At 28.5% G+C, this 23,038-nt stretch overlaps 2 protein-coding genes across 3 annotated transcripts in view; one reads left to right on the forward strand and one right to left on the reverse strand.

The window, feature by feature from the left end:
* The window catches only part of LOC129807530 (uncharacterized), a 26,860-nt gene extending 16,628 nt beyond the window's left edge, over nt 1-10,232 (forward strand). Inside the window, exons 3-7 of one of the 2 annotated variants that reach the window (XM_055856867.1) lie at nt 4,569-4,887; nt 7,431-7,568; nt 7,665-7,855; nt 7,948-8,149; nt 8,654-10,232. In XM_055856867.1, coding sequence (XP_055712842.1) covers nt 4,569-4,887; nt 7,431-7,568; nt 7,665-7,855; nt 7,948-8,149; nt 8,654-9,906 — 2,103 coding nt within the window. In that variant the 3' untranslated portion in view covers nt 9,907-10,232. Of the gene's footprint in view, nt 1-4,568; nt 4,888-7,430; nt 7,856-7,947; nt 8,150-8,653 lie in introns of both variants that reach the window. The other variant, XM_055856866.1, reaches the window with a different exon arrangement.
* LOC129807575 (bifunctional peptidase and (3S)-lysyl hydroxylase Jmjd7) lies at nt 10,227-23,037 on the reverse strand. Its single transcript, XM_055856948.1, has 6 exons — nt 22,831-23,037; nt 22,553-22,703; nt 22,312-22,470; nt 10,996-11,162; nt 10,643-10,908; nt 10,227-10,573 (listed from the first exon to the last, which is right to left on the reverse strand). Exons 1-6 carry the CDS (start codon nt 22,886-22,888, stop codon nt 10,409-10,411), a joined length of 966 nt encoding a protein of 321 aa, XP_055712923.1. The 5' UTR covers nt 22,889-23,037; the 3' UTR covers nt 10,227-10,408.
* Between the last annotated feature and the right edge of the window lies 1 nt (nt 23,038).

Genomic DNA, 23,038 nt, shown 5'->3' on the forward strand with positions numbered 1-23,038 from the left:
TACTATGCTAAGTCGTTTTCAGCTTTTTTTTTATTCCGAGAGATATGTTATTCCTGGAGATCGAGTTCTATGTATGATGAAAATTTGATGATCATTCGACGTTCAGGTGACGAGTATTCATTTTTTGGCGGCAAAAATACATGAGCAGTACAGGAATATACCAACTTCAAATAATTCTCTTGAAAAGTTATATTTAGATATACAATAGTATATCTAAGAATAAAGAATAGTATGGAATGGAACAATCGAAATAAGAATTTAAAATATACTCCCTCCGTTCCAAAAAAAGTCGTACATTTGGGATAAAATTCAGATTGAGGGACAGTCTTAAGGTAAATGAGTTGTGTACTGCAAATATCTTTCGTATGAACTATTTTCCATTGACAATATTGGGGTTGAGCCGCGATCGTTAGTTAAGGAACCAATGTCTTAAAAATGTCTTTATTTCCATATTTTTTTCAAATTTTAAATTCCAAAAATTATTTTTTTCAGAGGACCCCCCATAAGTCAACCCTAGGATTGTTTACATGACCTTCATTGTCCCTCCACCCCTCCCCTTCTCTTCTAAAGACATATAATTTTGGCATATCTTCTAAACGGCTTAAAATATTTTAATGTCCTCGTTCTTTAACTTATAGTCGAGGCAGAATCCCAATATTATCCCTGAACATGGAGGGTAGTTCATACATAAGATATTCACCAATAAGAAAAACATTCCCTGAAAGAATTCCTTAATCTTTGATTTTTCCCCAAACGTACGTTTTTTTCGGAACGGTGGGCGGGAGTAATATATATCTAATAATACAAATATACACCAATGATGAATCGCTAAAAAATGTATTCAATAAATTAATTAATTTGGTATTTTTAATTTATTTGTTTTATATTTCGCTACCTTCACTTGTGTTACCCCAAGTGTAGAAAGTCACTATATAAATGCATACATTATCGTACACAGATTGAATTCAATGAATTTCAATTTTAAAATGTCGATTTTATGACTCTATAGTTTTTTCTTTAAAATCTGGTAGACTATCTTCTGATTAATCAAAAACGATAGTTAGGTGATCGTTGGGAGAGTTCGGCTCAGAATTTAAAAAAAAAACACATATTTTTCTAGCAATTACTTTACAAAATTAAATTATACATTTTTTTACAAAATCCTCTCAAAAACGACTAGTTATTTATTTATTTACTTTACTTTACTTTTTGGTAAACAAATATTTTTATCGATTAACGATTTTGGATATTTTTGGAATAAGGGAAGAGTACCAGCGATCGGCAGTGTTCCTCGGATCGTCAGGTTAATACCACATTGTTGCTCCAAATTAAATGATTTATTAAAAATTATTTATTAGTTACATTTTACCATTTAACTCTCACAAGAATACAGTGCATTAACTCAGATTTAATTTATAAAACCAATTTTCCCTGAGACACTTGATTAAATTCCTGACGATCCGAGGTACAGAGTGCAAGTTTGCAATTACACATATTTTTTATTAATTTATTGTAAAAATTAAAAATTCAAAAGCACAGATATAGTAAAAAGGATCACTAATGTATCACTTAGCATACATAAAAATACCAAATAATGTTTCGTGGATTATATTTTCAACTAAATATGTAGCATGTCTCTTAACATTCCGATCCGGGGTACTCTTTCCTTATGTTTAAAATTATGAAAGAAACATCGGATTATGGTCAAAATATGTATCATATTTGCCTTATTTCTTATTGTAATGTAATGTGTCATTTGTGGCTTGGACAGACCAACGAGCAAAAGTGGTCTATGGTGCGTCTACCAAGAAGATCTAATATTATTCAATTAACATTGGTATAGGTAACTTTTGTTCCGGGATCAAAGTTCTAAAGAAAGAAAAATATTTTCTGGAAGAAAAATGATCCCTTATATGAAATGTACGTATTCATACTACTTTTTTTTCAAAACCAAAACATAAATTTCAACATAAAATATAAGAAATGTCAGCATATTCTCAAAATGGACTTTAAATCACATGTCTTTATAGTGCGTAACAAGCAGGGAAAGACATTAATAATAAGGGTCTAAAGTCAAAACTCTCAAACATTTATCAACCGAATTTAAGTAATGAATACTCAATCGAAAGGTTTCGAAAAACCATACAAAATCACGGAAGAGATAAAGTTCTCCGCAAGGGGCGATCATTTTGTAGGGGAGAGGGGGTATCAAAAGGAGAGATGGGAGTAGAAACTTATATACATATAGTTAACCCTTTAAGGACGATTGGGTCACCGTCACCGGTGACACAAAAATGAAATTATTCCTATAGCCTTCTAAAACTGAATGAGAGAAAGTGATTTTTTTAGACCCCCAATTTTTGACCTTCTCGTCCTTAAAGGGCTGAAGAAACTTTCTTAAGCCTTTTTCCAATGCTTAATTGCAGCTTCCTACCTTTTCTCAGTCAAGAGTTTTATTTTTTCTAAAAAAGCACTTTATTTTCTATTGCGGCAACTAGAAGGAGTTTTAAGAGGAAAACGCATATAAACATTCTTAAAACGACTTCCATAAACCTTGATCCCATGCCAAGTTTTAGCTTTCTTCTTCTTTTAACCCTTTAAGGACGATTGGAACACCGGTGTTCCATAAAGAAAATAATTTTTCCTGACTTCCTAAAGTTATTTTTTTCTTATGTCTGTGCATAATTGTAAAGTAGAAGGTTGAAGGAATCTACAATATTTTTTGCAAGTCTCTAACTATTTGCTATGTACTAAATATTTAAGCTCAAAAATGACGAATTTTTAAATTCTCAAATTCATAATTTATTTTATTTATTTTTTATGCTTCCAATTTTTTTTAAGCAAAACCCTTTTGGCAATAAAATCAACAATATTCATACGTAATATTTTTCATTAAAGCGAAAAATATTATTCATTGGTATTGTCAGAAAAATTACTTAAATTTTTTTGGCTATTTTTATCCCTATCGTTCATAGAAGTACAAAATACACCGAATCAGACTCTGTTGGACTTTCCAAGGTTAGATGTAAGACTTATTATTGATTATGTTTCTCAGTTTAATTTTCTTGTTGATTTTCACTCCGTAAAAAGTGTCTAGTCGTTAAAGGGTTATAGAGGAATTTTGATAGAAAAAGTGCTCATTTTGTATTGGGACCACTGGAAGGAGGTAGGGGAAGAGATAGTATGCATGGATTGAAACCTTAAGCCGTACACTAATCCTATACCAAATTTCATTAAAATCCCTTCAACTGATCTCAAGTAATTCAATGTCAAAAAGTAACTATTTTGTTGACAGGATTAAGGCGTTTTTGCAAGGACTCTCGGTGAATATCGTCCTGGGTCTCGGCAGTTTTTTATCCTACACCATTCCCTATAAATTTCAACTAGTCTCTCCACATAGACCACCTCCCATACATTTTTAACCAATGTTCTTTGATCTATTTGTTAATAAAAAAATGCTTCAACAAATATATACACACAGAAAAATTTTGACTCTAAATTTAAGAATATATAAGATCCTGGGAACTTAAATTGGACGTGAATCCCCGAGGCGTTTAAGTTTAGAAGCTCTGAGCGAAAGAAATTAGCTAGAATCCCTAGCTCTTTCAAATTAAGAGATCGGGAACTTAAGTTCTGCATTAGCTGTAAAATGAAAAATGTCTACAGATCTGCAACTAAAACTAAATGATCAAATGATTTAGAATTAGGGCATTGGCATTCATTGGATGGGATTTGAAATTAAATTCCTGGGTGTTTCTATTTATAGATATTTATTATAATGCAGAACTTAAGTTCCCGATCTCTTAATTTGAAAGAGCTAGGGATTCTAGCTAGAATTTTCCATTTTTCTGTGTGTATTGATCATATTATGTTTATATTAACTTATAAACATTGCTGCAAGAAATTAATGCGATTCTCATCGATTTTTTACTATTAAAACATAGTTATGTTTTCAATCAATTAAGACCACTTTTTTTGGGCCAAGTTCACCTTTTGGTCAACAAATAGATTATATTTTGAATATTAAAACTCTGGGAAGGAAAGTTTTTTTCTTTTAAATTCTAAGCTGAACCCTTCTATCCGACGATCATCGTATTATCACTTTAATATACCTAATTAATAAAAGTAAAAATTAATATAAAATTTTCCTTCATTTTCTTCAATGATTTGTGATCGTAGAAGAAAACATATTTCTATAGAGCAAATGTATAAGAGATTTAGAGGTACTGTCTCTATTTAGGCCTGTGCCACTATATATACATATATTATTGTTGCAATAAATTCTTCGACGACTGGTTTATTAAAAGATATTAGCAGAACTTTTCAGTTTTACACTACAAAATTTAAATTAATTATTTAATAATTAGAAATAACCAAATATAATATCTTAAATTTAGACTACAGAGCTGAGGACAATATCAATCTATTTTCAATAAATCGTAAACGTGTTGGAGAACTAATAAAATATGCAAAATTACATTGTACATTATAATTACAAATATAAAAAAATGAAAATACCTTATTGACCTTTCTTAGATTATTGATTTTTTTTCTATTAAACTTTTCAGTCAAGTAAGGACGTGATGCCTATCGAACGTTTTCTTCATCGTAATTTCCTACCAAAGGTCGCACGCCTGATAACTAGCGAATCTAACAATGAGAATACGTTAGATATCTATGAGGTTAAAAATTCTGAACAAAATCTATCAAAATTACAATCACTCCAAGACTTAAGTCGTCTGGATAGCATCCTCAACAAGCCAGCCCACAAGACAGGTGAACTTATGTTGATATACAAGCAAATTCGCAATCGTAAATTATATCATGCGATCAGCACAAAAAGTATGGACTCGAAGAAGGGAATTAAAATTCCTCAAGAATACCCTGGTGAGAACTGTTTTCATTATACTTCTAATGTATATGTAAATAATTTTAATTGTGTGAAAGAAGAAAAATTGCAGTGAGACACCCATGATGAATTACATCGTATAGAAATTTTATTATGCTTAACCGTGGTGTCTTGAGAGCAATAAAGGGAATACAATAGAATTGCAGACAAAACTGTTGAAATAATTGTAATATTGTACCTTAAGGTTTATTGAAAGAAACGGTTATGTAACTCAATATAGAATGGTCCAAATAAAACTTACCGACTTGTGCGAAATTGGACTGAGAAAATCTCACAATTATTCAAATCCTATATCTTTTACAATATATACTCCCTCTATGGTACTTTTAGTATGCCTATACCATTAATGAAATTATATAGTCTTGGAATGTGATCCACTTATTGCGGCAAAATAACATCACGCATACTCTCACTTTTGCAAGAGATGCACATGTGCCCACGGGAATAATTTGAGTCATCTTCTAAATAAAGAAATAAAAACTAATCGTATTTTTTGTTTAAAAAATAATAATAAATATATACTAAATCAGGCAAAAAAAAATTATAATGCTCAAATAATGGAGCAAAATGTGAGACATTTTAAAAATTTTATATCTTTCAAGACAAAAGATATCCAGACTTCTGCAACTCTGAAAACATCCAATGTCTTAAGCAATTCAAACATGGAATATCGTTAAAAAAATGTTTTTATCCCTCTTTAAAATATATTCCTTATAATAAATATTATTTTAAACATTTTATTTTTCCAAATTTAATCAATACATAGTGTCTTTAAATTGTGACCACAAATATGTTTTTCTCCAAAAAATCCAGAATATTATGGAGTAAACAATCTTGAACAAAAAGTCATTTATTAGAAAATTACTCACATTTCTTGTTCAGATAGAGAAAAATGATTTTCATCCTTTTCATCAAATTTAAAGTGGGTTGCATTCAAAATGACTTAACCCTTTAAGGACGATTGGAACACCGGTGTCCCATAAAGAAAATAATTTTTCCTGACTACCTAAAGTTATTTTTTTCTTATGTCTGTACATAATTGTAAAGTAGAAGATTGAAGGAATCTAGAATATTTTTTGCAAGTCTCTAGTTATTTGGCTATGTAATAAATATTTATGTTCAAAAATGGGTAATTTTTAAATTCATAATTGATTTTACTTATTTTTTATATTTATAATTTTTTAAGCAAAACGCTTTTGGCAATAAAAACTACAATACTCATACGTAATATTTTTTATTAAAGCGGAAAATATTATTCATTGGTATTGTCAGAAAGATTACTTAAATTTTTGGGCTATTTTTGTCCCTATCGTTCATAGAAGCACAAAATACAGCAAATTAAACTCTGTTGAACTTTCCAAGGTTAGACGTAAGACTTATCATTGATTATGTTTCTCAGTTTAATTTTTATTCTTGATTTTCAGTCCGTAATAAGTGTTTCGTCGTTAAAGGGTTAAGGCCGTGATCTTAAGTACAAGGTCAAAAATGGTCTATATTTTTTATTGTTTAAATTGATAGATAAACAGTCTAAGAATGGTATATTCTTAAACTGTTTATCTATCAATATAAACAATTTAAATAAGGGGCGAAAGCAAGCATTAACTTCACTTCTCATTTTACAATTTTTTTTCGAATTTGCGGGAAAGATAAAAAAAACTTATAGGCCGATGGCGATAAATAAAGGCTTATTCTCGTCAACATTAAATTCTCTTCTACTTGAAATAAAAGAATGATTGAGAACCTATAGGGTAATGAGGTTAAAATTGTGACCAAAAACTTTTTTTTCTGACCAAAAACTGTTCCGATTCCACGATTTTCTTGTGGTTTTCTTAGTTTAACTATAAAATGAAAATGTTTTTTTTTTTTAGATTGTGTTTTTTCAGATAAGAATTACGAGCTGCACATTTCGCGGTAATCAGGGACTGCTTCACTAAAATACTCATTAGTCCGCAATTTTGTGATATTTTTTTTCTGTAAAAATTATTTAAGCACTTTAAATATGTATAAATATATAAATCAAAAATTTCAAGAAGCGCTGTTGGTTCTTTGTCTCCTGAAAAAAAACAGTGAAAAACAGCCAATTTTTGGTTTCCTAATTAAACACACGGCCTTAAATTACCAGAAGATTATTAATTTTTGAGAATGTGTACAAAATATCTTTACAGAAAATAGCTTGTAAAGTATATTTTCTTTCAAGATATAGAGGAAAATTATTTTCGCCGGAAAAGATTTGGAGCGGTAAAAAAGTTTGAAAAATTTGTTTTGTCACACATTCCCATAGGATCGCCTCCTTAAACGGAAAAAGATTAACGATTTTGCTTTAATTTCGTGTAGAAATTTTTCTCAAGCAAAATAAAATAATAAATAATATCATATATATGTCGTAGTTTAGGACTTATAAAATGTTAAAAATTATAGTGTTTTTCACCTATTACACGAAATACGATTATTTTATTCGTCTGCATAAATTTTTGGCAATATTTGTTTGAAAATATCTAATTCTTTAACTTCTTATTTCAAGGATACTTTTCACTGTTGAATGAGAAAGGTGGCACAACAGCATCAATCTACACGACAATTATCCAATTGGTGCGTGAACGAGTATATAAATTTTTATCTATGGAAAATATGATAGCATACAGCGAATCTCCAAATCAAGGTAATAGATCCAAGTTAAAGATGTTTCGCGATACACACTGTTGTGTACCTTCATTTTTTTGTAATAAACTGAATTTAAAATTATTCTTACCTACAGACATTGCCATTAAGAGTCATTATGTGAAGACAACAGCTAAGGCCGGTCAGGTGTTTCGTTTGCTGGCGGTCTTCGAGGACGGTCGAAGTCAGCACCAGAACAAATCAGGCCCGTTAAGTGATTTCAGCAGTTCCAGTGATCGAGAGAAAGTGCGAGGCAGATACGCACAGTTACTATGCGAAAATCGTCAGGTATATATAGAGTATCTCTCTTTATGATCACAACACAGTATTCCAATGATCAATTATCCACTATAACCACATGCACCGATTAACAATTTTAGATGCTGTATGTGTCGCTGGCGACAAAGGGAAAGTTTTATGAGGTGGAAATGAACAGTCAGAGCCATAGTAGAAGTAGACAACAGCAGAAGACCGGCACAGCTAATCCTGAATTTGTGCACAGAATAAGTGACATCATGCAAAGTGCACCACTACCTCTCAATATTAAACTGATCTCTGGCACATTGCCTGGAATATCAACAGGTAATTTTTAATGCAAAAAAACACACGATTTTGAAAATTGTATGCATGTTAAATGACGCTGTTATTCGAAAGCTTAGAGAGTTAATTAAAAGAAAATGTGCAAAAAATGCCCTAACTTTTAAATCATAAGTTGTATTATAGAATATGTTAAAAAAAAACTCAAGAACACTTTCATTTAATAATTTCTATTTATCACGTGATTATAGATTTCATCTTTCATGTGACTTTGTAAAACAGTCACAAAACTACTGACAACATGATAAATAATATTATAAAATAAAATGAAATTCCTTGGAAATGACAATAGTGTGAACAAAAATTATTCCCACATCTTGCTTTTGCCACAATTAAATATAGTTTAAAAGATAAATTATATTTTTGCAATGAGAGATTGTCATCTATAATGTAATAGTTAGCTGTTTTTCACACAATTTCATAATTTTTTTTTTAGGGTCATATGCTTAAATTATTTATATTAAAACTCTAAAACATTTATCTTTCTAGATTGTATTACAATCCACAAGGTGTCCATGGAGGACGTGCTTATTTCGTGTTCCATTGATGAACGTGAGAGTAGGTCATCGCTGGCTTTGAGAACAGTCACCATCCTACCAGATATGAAACTACAGAAGTGTCTACTAGGCTATGAAAATGAGAAAAAATTACTGGCGTCACCAAACATTCAGAATATCCTCAAATATTGCAAATTTAACTATGAGAACCACACACAAACCATTGAGTTGGAACACTTGGCTGAACAGCCGATTGGGAAGATGAGAAAAATCAAGAATGAGGGTTTTAAATTGCTTCGACCGATAAAACTGACCAAATTGCTGCACCGAGAGAAAAGCTATGTAGCTCATGAGAAGGAAGATAGCATTATCTTTCTTACGAAGGCTGAATTGCAGAGGTTGGAAACAGAACAGCAGCAGCAACAGCAGAAGCAGACCAAACCACCCGAACGGAGCATGAGCAGCAAAATGAAGGTGTTTGAACCGAGCAAGAGGAAGTGGTTTGCTGAAAGAAAGAACGCCAAGAACAAAACCAGTTCATTTTCCAGCTTTGATATCAGCCTCGAAGGCAGTCGTCAGATTGCTCGTTACAGCGATATGTCCAAGATGATACAAGATCGCTTCGGGAGCGAGTGTGACATCGCTTCTAGTCAATTTGGGCGGGAATCGAGGGCACTCTCGGACATTGGCTACGACATTCGATGCTCAGTGCCTAGAATTGATAAAACCATGTCGCTGGAAAATATGAAATTGCACAGTAGTGCAACAATGTTGGCCACAACTGTGATCTCTCCAACACCGGATCTCGTAAAAGTAGACAAGAGCAATATTGTGGGAAGTGCAGATCGTCTATCGCAGCAAGAGATATCGTCGGTATCACCTGGAAAGTCCCAACAATCATTCATCAGCAAGAAACTGTACTCAGAATTTCACGTAAAGACCAAACAGAATAGTAAATCATCCTCAAATCTTCATCAATTGTGGCATCAACTGGGACTTCCGCAGAAATCTTCGAAAAATCACAAGTCTAAATCAACAGCAGATAAAGAAATGCACAGAAGTAATTTCAAAGTTGCTGATGAATATAGCAATGTCCAGGATTCCATTGTCTCACTGGATGATAATGCTTCATCTATCTATGACAGCAAAATCTGCATGGAAAATATTTATGCCGAAATATGTGTTCACAATGTAGCGCCAGATGAAAGACACGACCATTCCCAAACAGATAATACTAATCTTTAACACTTTTCCGCAACTAATTACACTTGTTTAAATTTCTCTTCCTTATCAAAATTCCATGTAATATTTTATATTTCGTACCAAAGTTAGCAACATGTTCCCAACTTTTTGTGATATTTTACCAGAACATTTAACTCCTTCCCTGAAAATTGCAAATCAAGGCAATAGAAAAAACTTCTATGGATGGTACTTTGATGAATCAATTTCATGATAAAATTTTTATTACTCATTTATGCGACATAGAAAACTGCGAACGTGTGTAAATAACCGTATAACAGAAATATTGTAAATTTTCTTTTGTATTTTTAAATAAAACAGAAATAAGAATATACGATGTGTTTTTATTTTAAAGCCTATTTTAAAGGACTACCACTCCTAAGGTTAGTATGCATATTTTAGAAAAATTAATATACTATTCTTTGGACTGAAAATAAATTATTCGTCATGATGATTTAAAGTTATAAAATACTATTACAAATTTATCGTGTCTATTTGAAAATTTGATTTACAATTTATTTGCACATAATTTTTCTATCATTCTGTAGTAACAGTATCTAGCGTCGAAGTCCATATCATACCAGAAATTAACTGCGATGCATTTGTGACTCTGACGGACGTGATGGTACCAAAAACTGGGTAAATATAAAATATCCCCTGCGTTTACTCGTACCTTTGTAATAAATAAGGAGGTTAAATTTTTGAATTATTTTAAATAAAAAAAAAAAACTCAAAAACCGACCTCATATTTAAGAGCTTTTGAATACTCAGGGTATGCTTTCATATCTGGTTTTAGTGGATCTACACTAACCCATTCAATAGTGATTGGTTTTCCTGTCTCTTGATCACATTGTGGTTCTATAGCTATTTTACCGGAAGAATCAGTTTTGTACACAGCTGATGGATACACTTTACGTGGCACATTGTGGTAGCAAACAGGAGGAATTAGCACAAAATCTTTGTAGCCAGATATAACACAATACGTATTTTCATATGGATCCTTGTGCACTTTTAAATAATAAATTCAATATTACCAATAATTCCAACAACAAGACCGAAAACAATATTAAAGATAAGAACTCCAAAGAAACTTACTGGATGTAACTGCTCTTTCGTCACCCATCCAAAAATTCATAGCATCAGGATCCTTGTTGAAGCTTTCTTTTGCAAAATTCAACGAATCTATATCAACATCTTCGAGAAGCTCACCAAAATCTGTAGACAAATTTGAATTCTGCTTCTGAATGTAATATATTAAGTCACTGAAAAAGATATGTAAAAAGTAATAAAGTATTAATCTACAAAAATAATTTGAAAAAGTGATATAAAGCAACTTTTGAAAGTATTACCTTATTGTCTTAAAATTTTTAACAAAATTGTTTTTTTATTGAATCATTTGACACATGTGTTAATGTGCTGATTTTTTCAAACTCGGATTTCAAAAAACATTTTTTTTTTGTCGAAAAGAACAAAAAGAAAACAGAACCATATTACCTACATTTGTTATATATGTAACTTAAAGCTTTTTTTGTCAATAAAAGATATATTTATAAATAAAACAGGCTTTGCGAAATGCTCGAACTCGTGACTAAGATGCTATATACTACAAAACCATTTTCGCATAATGTACCATTTACCGGTTCACAACCGATTTGAACCGATTCATAAATCATTCAAAAGATTCTCCAAAATTGCTTAAAAAGCAATAGAATTGATTTATGGATAAAAATTATTTATCAGCTTTGAACCGGTTCATTACAGGTTCAGAACCTATTGGAACCAGTTCAGTTTTATAAGAAATACCAAGACCTTTCCAATGAGCCCAAACATGATACCATTCGCTTGATAAAATGCGCTCTCTAGTGTCTTTTAACTTTTGACCTTGAAAAAGCGTTATTAGGAATGATTCAACGGTATTTTTGTCTAAGAACGAAATGTCCGCCTAAGTAATCTCTAAAACATATCCAAAAATGAAATGCAGTTCTATCAAATCCATTATTGAATAATAAATGTATTTCTCCTTATGAAATGGTTTGTTAAAGAATTTAAATTAATTAGAGAATAAAGTTTGTTAATGAATTATCATGTAATATTTGCATAATTAATACCCCAAGTAAACCTTAATCTTCACTTTAAATATTTGGGTTAGAATAAAATGCCTTCTCGCATGAATTATATGCTTAAAGTTTAAATACCCCTTTTCTTCGTGGCAATTGTTTTATGCCACTTAATATCATTTTCTCAAAATAAATCTCGATGAAATGCAGTTCTATCAAATCATTCCTTGAATAATAAATAAATTCTAGAATGTATTTCTCCTTCTTAAATGGTTTGTTAAAGAATTTAAATTAATTAGAGAATGAAGTTGGTTAATGAATTATCATGTAATATTTGCATAATTAATATGCATAATTAATACCCCAAGTAAATCCTTAATCTTCACTCTAAATATTTGGGTTAGAATAAAATGCCTTCTCGCATGAATTATATGCTTAAGGTTTAAATATCCCTATTCTTTGTGGCAATTGTTTTATGCTACTTAATATCATTTTTTCAAAATAAATCTCGATGAAATGCAGTTCTATCAAATCATTCCTTGAATAATAAATAAATTCTAGAATGTATTTCTCCTTCTTAAATGGTTTGTTAAAGAATTTAAATTAATTAGAGAATGAAGTTGGTTAATGAATTATCATGTAATATTTGCATAATTAATACCCCAAGTAAATCCTTAATCTTCACTCTAACTAAATATTTGGGTTAGAATAAAATGATTTCTAGCATGAATTATATGCTTAAAGTTTAAATATCCCTATTCTTTGTGGCAATTGTTTTATGCCACTTAATATCATTTTCTCAAAATAAATCTCGATGAAATGCAGTTCTATCAAATCATTCCTTGAATAATAAATAAATTCTAGAATGTATTTCTCCTTCTTAAATGGTTTGTTAAAGAATTTAAATTAATTAGAGAATGAAGTTGGTTAATGAATTATCATGTAATATTTGCATAATTAATATGCATAATTAATACCCCAAGTAAATCCTTAATCTTCACTCTAAATATTTGGGTTAGAATAAAATGCCTTCTCGCATGAATTATATGCTTAAGGTTTAAATATCCCTTTTCTTTGTGGCAATTGTTTTATGCCACTTAATATCATTTTCTCAAAATAAATCTAGACGAAATGCAGTTCTATCAAATCATTCCTTGAATAATAAATAAATTCTAGAATGTATTTCTCCTTCTTAAATGGTTTGTTAAAGAATTTAAATTAATTAGAGAATGAAGTTGGTTAATGAATTATCATGTAATATTTGCATAATTAATACCCCAAGTAAATCCTTAATCTTCACTCTAAATATTTGGGTTAGAATAAAATGATTTCTCGCATGAATTATATGCTTAAAGTTTAAATATCCCTATTCTTTGTGGCAATTGTTTTATGCCACTTAATATCATTTTCTCAAAATAAATCTAGACGAAATGCAGTTCTATCAAATCATTCCTTGAATAATAAATAAATTCTAGAATGTATTTCTCCTTCTTAAATGGTTTGTTAAAGAATTTAAATTAATTAGAGAATGAAGTTGGTTAATGAATTATCATGTAATATTTGCATAATTAATATGCATAATTAATACCCCAAGTAAATCCTTAATCTTCACTCTAAATATTTGGGTTAGAATAAAATGATTTCTCGCATGAATTATATGCTTAAGGTTTAAATATCCCTATTCTTTGTGGCAATTGTTTTATGCCACTTAATATCATTTTCTCAAAATAAATCTCGATGAAATGCAGTTCTATCAAATCATTCCTTGAATAATAAATAAATTCTAGAATGTATTTCTCCTTCTTAAATGGTTTGTTAAAGAATTTAAATTAATTAGAGAATGAAGTTGGTTAATGAATTATCATGTAATATTTGCATAATTAATACCCCAAGTAAATCCTTAATCTTCACTCTAAATATTTGGGTTAGAATAAAATGATTTCTCGCATGAATTATGTGCTTAAGGTTTAAATATCCCTATTCTTTGTGGCAATTGTTTTATGCCACTTAATATCATTTTCTCAAAATAAATCTCGATGAAATGCAGTTCTATCAAATCATTCCTTGAATAATAAATAAATTCTAGAATGTATTTGTCCTTCTTAAATGGTTTGTTAAAGAATTTAAATTAATTAGAGAATAAAGTTGGTTAATGAATTATCATGTAATATTTGCATAATTAATACCCCAAGTAAATCCTTAATCTTCACTCTAAATATTTGGGTTAGAATAAAATGATTTCTCGCATGAATTATATGCTTAAGGTTTAAATACCCCTTTTCTTCGTGGCAATTGTTTTATGCCACTTAATATCATTTTCTCAAAATAAATCTCGATGAAATGCAGTTCTATCAAATCATTCCTTGAATAATAAATAAATTCTAGAATGTATTTCTCCTTCTTAAATGGTTTGTTAAAGAATTTAAATTAATTAGAGAATGAAGTTGGTTAATGAATTATCATGTAATATTTGCATAATTAATATGCATAATTAATACCCCAAGTAAATCCTTAATCTTCACTCTAAATATTTGGGTTAGAATAAAATGATTTCTCGCATGAATTATATGCTTAAGGTTTAAATATCCCTATTCTTTGTGGCAATTGTTTTATGCCACTTAATATCATTTTTTCAAAATAAATCTAGACGAAATGCAGTTCTATCAAATCATTCCTTGAATAATAAATAAATTCTAGAATGTATTTGTCCTTCTTAAATGGTTTGTTAAAGAATTTAAATTAATTAGAGAATGAAGTTGGTTAATGAATTATCATGTAATATTTGCATAATTAATATGCACAATTAATATCCCAAGTAAATCCTTAATCTTCACTCTAAATATTTGGGTTAGAATAAAATGCCTTCTCGCATGAATTATATGCTTAAGGTTTAAATATCCCTATTCTTTGTGGCAATTGTTTTATGCCACTTAATATCATTTTTTCAAAATAAATCTAGACGAAATGCAATTCTATAAAATCATTCATTGAATAATAAATGTATTCTAGAATGTATTTCTCCTTCTTAAATGGTTTGTTAAAGAATTTAAATTAATTAGAGAATGAAGTTGGTTAATGAATTATCATGTAATATTTGCATAATTAATATGCATAATTAATATCCCAAGTAAATCCTTAATCTTCACTCTAAATATTTGGGTTAGAATAAAATGCATTTTTGCATGAATTATATGCTTAAAGTTTAAATATCCCTATTCTTTGTGGCAATTGTTTTATGCCACTTAATATCATTTTCTCAAAATAAATCTCGATGAAATGCAGTTCTATCAAATCATTCCTTGAATAATAAATAAATTCTAGAATGTATTTCTCCTTCTTAAATGGTTTGTTAAAGAATTTAAATTAATTAGAGAATGAAGATTGTTAATGAATTATCATGTAATATTTGCATAATTAATATGCATAATTAATACCCCAAGTAAATCCTTAATCTTCACTCTAAATATTTGGGTTAGAATAAAATGATTTCTCGCATGAATTATATGCTTAAGGTTTAAATATCCCTATTCTTTGTGGCAATTGTTTTATGCCACTTAATATCATTTTATCAAAATAAATCTAGACGAAATGCAATTCTATAAAATCATTCATTGAATAATAAATGTATTCTAGAATGTATTTCTCCTTCTTAAATGGTTTGTTAAAGAATTTAAATTAATTAGAGAATGAAGATTGTTAATGAATTATCATGTAATATTTGCATAATTAATATGCATAATTAATATCCCAAGTAAATCCTTAATCTTCACTCTAAATATTTGGGTTAGAATAAAATGATTTCTCGCATGAATTATATGCTTAAGGTTTAAATATCCCTATTCTTTGTGGCAATTGTTTTATGCCACTTAATATCATTTTTTCAAAATAAATCTAGACGAAATGCAGTTCTATCAAATCATTCCTTGAATAATAAATAAATTCTAGAATGTATTTGTCCTTCTTAAATGGTTTGCTAAAGAATTTAAATTAATTAGAGAATGAAGATTGTTAATGAATTATCATGTAATATTTGCATAATTAATATGCACAATTAATATCCCAAGTAAATCCTTAATCTTCACTCTAAATATTTGGGTTAGAATAAAATGCCTTCTCGCATGAATTATATGCTTAAGGTTTAAATATCCCTATTCTTTGTGGCAATTGTTTTATGCCACTTAATATCATTTTTTCAAAATAAATCTCGATGAAATGCAGTTCTATCAAATCATTCCTTGAATAATAAATAAATTCTAGAATGTATTTCTCCTTCTTAAATGGTTTGTTAAAGAATTTAAATTAATTAGAGAATGAAGTTGGTTAATGAATTATCATGTAATATTTGCATAATTAATACCCCAAGTAAATCCTTAATCTTCACTCTAAATATTTGGGTTAGAATAAAATGATTTCTCGCATGAATTATGTGCTTAAGGTTTAAATATCCCTATTCTTTGTGGCAATTGTTTTATGCCACTTAATATCATTTTCTCAAAATAAATCTCGATGAAATGCAGTTCTATCAAATCATTCCTTGAATAATAAATAAATTCTAGAATGTATTTGTCCTTCTTAAATGGTTTGTTAAAGAATTTAAATTAATTAGAGAATAAAGTTGGTTAATGAATTATCATGTAATATTTGCATAATTAATACCCCAAGTAAATCCTTAATCTTCACTCTAAATATTTGGGTTAGAATAAAATGATTTCTCGCATGAATTATATGCTTAAGGTTTAAATACCCCTTTTCTTCGTGGCAATTGTTTTATGCCACTTAATATCATTTTCTCAAAATAAATCTCGATGAAATGCAGTTCTATCAAATCATTCCTTGAATAATAAATAAATTCTAGAATGTATTTCTCCTTCTTAAATGGTTTGTTAAAGAATTTAAATTAATTAGAGAATGAAGTTGGTTAATGAATTATCATGTAATATTTGCATAATTAATATGCATAATTAATACCCCAAGTAAATCCTTAATCTTCACTCTAAATATTTGGGTTAGAATAAAATGATTTCTCGCATGAATTATATGCTTAAGGTTTAAATATCCCTATTCTTTGTGGCAATTGTTTTATGCCACTTAATATCATTTTTTCAAAATAAATCTAGACGAAATGCAGTTCTATCAAATCATTCCTTGAATAATAAATAAATTCTAGAATGTATTTGTCCTTCTTAAATGGTTTGTTAAAGAATTTAAATTAATTAGAGAATGAAGTTGGTTAATGAATTATCATGTAATATTTGCATAATTAATATGCACAATTAATATCCCAAGTAAATCCTTAATCTTCACTCTAAATATTTGGGTTAGAATAAAATGCCTTCTCGCATGAATTATATGCTTAAGGTTTAAATATCCCTATTCTTTGTGGCAATTGTTTTATGCCACTTAATATCATTTTTTCAAAATAAATCTAGACGAAATGCAATTCTATAAAATCATTCATTGAATAATAAATGTATTCTAGAATGTATTTCTCCTTCTTAAATGGTTTGTTAAAGAATTTAAATTAATTAGAGAATGAAGTTGGTTAATGAATTATCATGTAATATTTGCATAATTAATATGCATAATTAATATCCCAAGTAAATCCTTAATCTTCACTCTAAATATTTGGGTTAGAATAAAATGCATTTTTGCATGAATTATATGCTTAAAGTTTAAATATCCCTATTCTTTGTGGCAATTGTTTTATGCCACTTAATATCATTTTCTCAAAATAAATCTCGATGAAATGCAGTTCTATCAAATCATTCCTTGAATAATAAATAAATTCTAGAATGTATTTCTCCTTCTTAAATGGTTTGTTAAAGAATTTAAATTAATTAGAGAATGAAGATTGTTAATGAATTATCATGTAATATTTGCATAATTAATATGCATAATTAATACCCCAAGTAAATCCTTAATCTTCACTCTAAATATTTGGGTTAGAATAAAATGATTTCTCGCATGAATTATATGCTTAAGGTTTAAATATCCCTATTCTTTGTGGCAATTGTTTTATGCCACTTAATATCATTTTATCAAAATAAATCTAGACGAAATGCAATTCTATAAAATCATTCATTGAATAATAAATGTATTCTAGAATGTATTTCTCCTTCTTAAATGGTTTGTTAAAGAATTTAAATTAATTAGAGAATGAAGATTGTTAATGAATTATCATGTAATATTTGCATAATTAATATGCATAATTAATATCCCAAGTAAATCCTTAATCTTCACTCTAAATATTTGGGTTAGAATAAAATGATTTCTCGCATGAATTATATGCTTAAGGTTTAAATATCCCTATTCTTTGTGGCAATTGTTTTATGCCACTTAATATCATTTTTTCAAAATAAATCTAGACGAAATGCAGTTCTATCAAATCATTCCTTGAATAATAAATAAATTCTAGAATGTATTTCTCCTTCTTAAATGGTTTGTTAAAGAATTTAAATTAATTAGAGAATGAAGTTGGTTAATGAATTATCATGTAATATTTGCATAATTAATATGCATAATTAATACCCCAAGTAAATCCTTAATCTTCACTCTAAATATTTGGGTTAGAATAAAATGATTTCTCGCATGAATTATATGCTTAAGGTTTAAATATCCCTATTCTTTGTGGCAATTGTTTTATGCCACTTAATATCATTTTCTCAAAATAAATCTCGATGAAATGCAGTTCTATCAAATCATTCCTTGAATAATAAATAAATTCTAGAATGTATTTCTCCTTCTTAAATGGTTTGTTAAAGAATTTAAATTAATTAGAGAATGAAGTTGGTTAATGAATTATCATGTAATATTTGCATAATTAATACCCCAAGTAAATCCTTAATCTTCACTCTAAATATTTGGGTTAGAATAAAATGATTTCTCGCATGAATTATGTGCTTAAGGTTTAAATATCCCTATTCTTTGTGGCAATTGTTTTATGCCACTTAATATCATTTTCTCAAAATAAATCTCGATGAAATGCAGTTCTATCAAATCATTCCTTGAATAATAAATAAATTCTAGAATGTATTTGTCCTTCTTAAATGGTTTGTTAAAGAATTTAAATTAATTAGAGAATAAAGTTGGTTAATGAATTATCATGTAATATTTGCATAATTAATACCCCAAGTAAATCCTTAATCTTCACTCTAAATATTTGGGTTAGAATAAAATGATTTCTCGCATGAATTATATGCTTAAGGTTTAAATACCCCTTTTCTTCGTGGCAATTGTTTTATGCCACTTAATATCATTTTCTCAAAATAAATCTCGATGAAATGCAGTTCTATCAAATCATTCCTTGAATAATAAATAAATTCTAGAATGTATTTCTCCTTCTTAAATGGTTTGTTAAAGAATTTAAATTAATTAGAGAATGAAGTTGGTTAATGAATTATCATGTAATATTTGCATAATTAATATGCATAATTAATACCCCAAGTAAATCCTTAATCTTCACTCTAAATATTTGGGTTAGAATAAAATGATTTCTCGCATGAATTATATGCTTAAGGTTTAAATATCCCTATTCTTTGTGGCAATTGTTTTATGCCACTTAATATCATTTTTTCAAAATAAATCTAGACGAAATGCAGTTCTATCAAATCATTCCTTGAATAATAAATAAATTCTAGAATGTATTTGTCCTTCTTAAATGGTTTGTTAAAGAATTTAAATTAATTAGAGAATGAAGTTGGTTAATGAATTATCATGTAATATTTGCATAATTAATATGCACAATTAATATCCCAAGTAAATCCTTAATCTTCACTCTAAATATTTGGGTTAGAATAAAATGCCTTCTCGCATGAATTATATGCTTAAGGTTTAAATATCCCTATTCTTTGTGGCAATTGTTTTATGCCACTTAATATCATTTTTTCAAAATAAATCTAGACGAAATGCAATTCTATAAAATCATTCATTGAATAATAAATGTATTCTAGAATGTATTTCTCCTTCTTAAATGGTTTGTTAAAGAATTTAAATTAATTAGAGAATGAAGTTGGTTAATGAATTATCATGTAATATTTGCATAATTAATATGCATAATTAATATCCCAAGTAAATCCTTAATCTTCACTCTAAATATTTGGGTTAGAATAAAATGCATTTTTGCATGAATTATATGCTTAAAGTTTAAATATCCCTATTCTTTGTGGCAATTGTTTTATGCCACTTAATATCATTTTCTCAAAATAAATCTCGATGAAATGCAGTTCTATCAAATCATTCCTTGAATAATAAATAAATTCTAGAATGTATTTCTCCTTCTTAAATGGTTTGTTAAAGAATTTAAATTAATTAGAGAATGAAGATTGTTAATGAATTATCATGTAATATTTGCATAATTAATATGCATAATTAATACCCCAAGTAAATCCTTAATCTTCACTCTAAATATTTGGGTTAGAATAAAATGATTTCTCGCATGAATTATATGCTTAAGGTTTAAATATCCCTATTCTTTGTGGCAATTGTTTTATGCCACTTAATATCATTTTATCAAAATAAATCTAGACGAAATGCAATTCTATAAAATCATTCATTGAATAATAAATGTATTCTAGAATGTATTTCTCCTTCTTAAATGGTTTGTTAAAGAATTTAAATTAATTAGAGAATGAAGATTGTTAATGAATTATCATGTAATATTTGCATAATTAATATGCATAATTAATATCCCAAGTAAATCCTTAATCTTCACTCTAAATATTTGGGTTAGAATAAAATGATTTCTCGCATGAATTATATGCTTAAGGTTTAAATATCCCTATTCTTTGTGGCAATTGTTTTATGCCACTTAATATCATTTTTTCAAAATAAATCTAGACGAAATGCAGTTCTATCAAATCATTCCTTGAATAATAAATAAATTCTAGAATGTATTTGTCCTTCTTAAATGGTTTGCTAAAGAATTTAAATTAATTAGAGAATGAAGATTGTTAATGAATTATCATGTAATATTTGCATAATTAATATGCACAATTAATATCCCAAGTAAATCCTTAATCTTCACTCTAAATATTTGGGTTAGAATAAAATGCCTTCTCGCATGAATTATATGCTTAAGGTTTAAATATCCCTATTCTTTGTGGCAATTGTTTTATGCCACTTAATATCATTTTTTCAAAATAAATCTAGACGAAATGCAATTCTATAAAATCATTCATTGAATAATAAATGTATTCTAGAATGTATTTCTCCTTCTTAAATGGTTTGTTAAAGAATTTAAATTAATTAGAGAATGAAGATTGTTAATGAATTATCATGTAATATTTGCATAATTAATATGCACAATTAATATCCCAAGTAAATCCTTAATCTTCACTCTAAATATTTGGGTTAGAATAAAATGCCTTCTCGCATGAATTATATGCTTAAGGTTTAAATATCCCTATTCTTTGTGGCAATTGTTTTATGCCACTTAATATCATTTTATCAAAATAAATCTAGACGAAATGCAGTTCTATAAAATCGTTCATTGAAAAATAAATGCATTCTAAAATGTATTTCTCCTTCTTAAATGGTTTGTTAATGAATTTAAATTAATTAGAGAATGAAGATTGTTAATGAATTATCATGTAATATTTGCATAATTAATATGCATAATTAATACCCCAAGTAAATCCTTAATCTTCACTCTAAATATTTGGGTTAGAATAAAATGATTTCTCGCATGAATTATATGCTTAAGGTTTAAATATCCCTATTCTTTGTGGCAATTGTTTTATGCCACTTAATATCATTTTATCAAAATAAATCTAGACGAAATGCAGTTCTATAAAATCGTTCATTGAAAAATAAATGCATTCTAAAATGTATTTCTCCTTCTTAAATGGTTTGTTAATGAATTTAAATTAATTAGAGAATGAAGATTGTTAATGAATTATCATGTAATATTTGCATAATTAATATGCATAATTAATACCCCAAGTAAATCCTTAATCTTCACTCTAAATATTTGGGTTAGAATAAAATGCCTTCTCGCATGAATTATATGCTTAAGGTTTAAAAGGACAGATAATCCTAACCGGCTTATGTAGGTGAGATTCTTAATGTGAGCTAACTCGAAATGTATGCAAATTCGATTTAGAGCAGAAGTTGGGGGACGCCATTCAGAAATTATTTTAAACTATACGAAAAACGTTCAATTTTTTGGATTTGCCTTTTGTATAATAAACATTTAGATCAAGTATAAAATATTTAAAGGTCCTAAAATTATGTACCAAATTTATTAAAATGCTTACTAAAATATTGCACCCAAAAGATTTTGTTAATCTTGTATTAAATTTGAGAGTAAACAGGGAATTTATATTATACTAAAGATGAGATATTCAAAAAGAATCACCTTTTGCTGTCCAATTTATCTAAGAAGTCTTCCATTCTCATTTGCTGTTCTTCTGGCATTACAAAGTACTCCTTCTTGTCGTGTTCTGCTGTAGCAATACCATCTGCATATCCATTAGGTGTAACAGCTACAGTTACTTCCTTATCAGCAATTGTGCTTCTAAGAGAGAAATATACTTTTGTGTATATATACTAAATGCATCTATTCTCAGATTAAAAAAAAATATATATTGGCAAATTACCTAAAATATTTTGAACTCCATTTAGAAATTGCAGGCCAATGAAGGCAACCTCTCAATACTACGGGCGTATTTTTAGCCACATAATCCCGCGTAAATTGAAGAGATGTGGGTAAATCGAATAATTCTGGTATTCTTGAGCCTAAATATAGTTCTGAAATTTATTTATAATAACTTATTACATAATTATTATATTAATAATTATACTGTGGACTATGATAATTCTCGCTGTATCATATCTAGAAACACGGTACGAACAAAATAACCAACCATATACTAACCTTGAGCTTCCTGTGACAAAAAGTCCAGTGCTTCTTCAATAATTTTTGCACACTGCATTATAATCTGATAGAGACAATCCTCAACTGTTGTCTAATTTATTGTTTAAGTGATCAAAAAATATTTACGCGCGTGAAAAAATAATAAAAGAGCCGCTAGTTTTTTGCCGTTGCCGTGTGGCTGGCATCCACTTTGACACTAGGTATGACA

Source organism: Phlebotomus papatasi, chromosome 3 (assembly GCF_024763615.1).
Source record: "Phlebotomus papatasi isolate M1 chromosome 3, Ppap_2.1, whole genome shotgun sequence".
Classification (NCBI taxonomy): Eukaryota; Metazoa; Arthropoda; class Insecta; order Diptera; family Psychodidae; genus Phlebotomus; species Phlebotomus papatasi.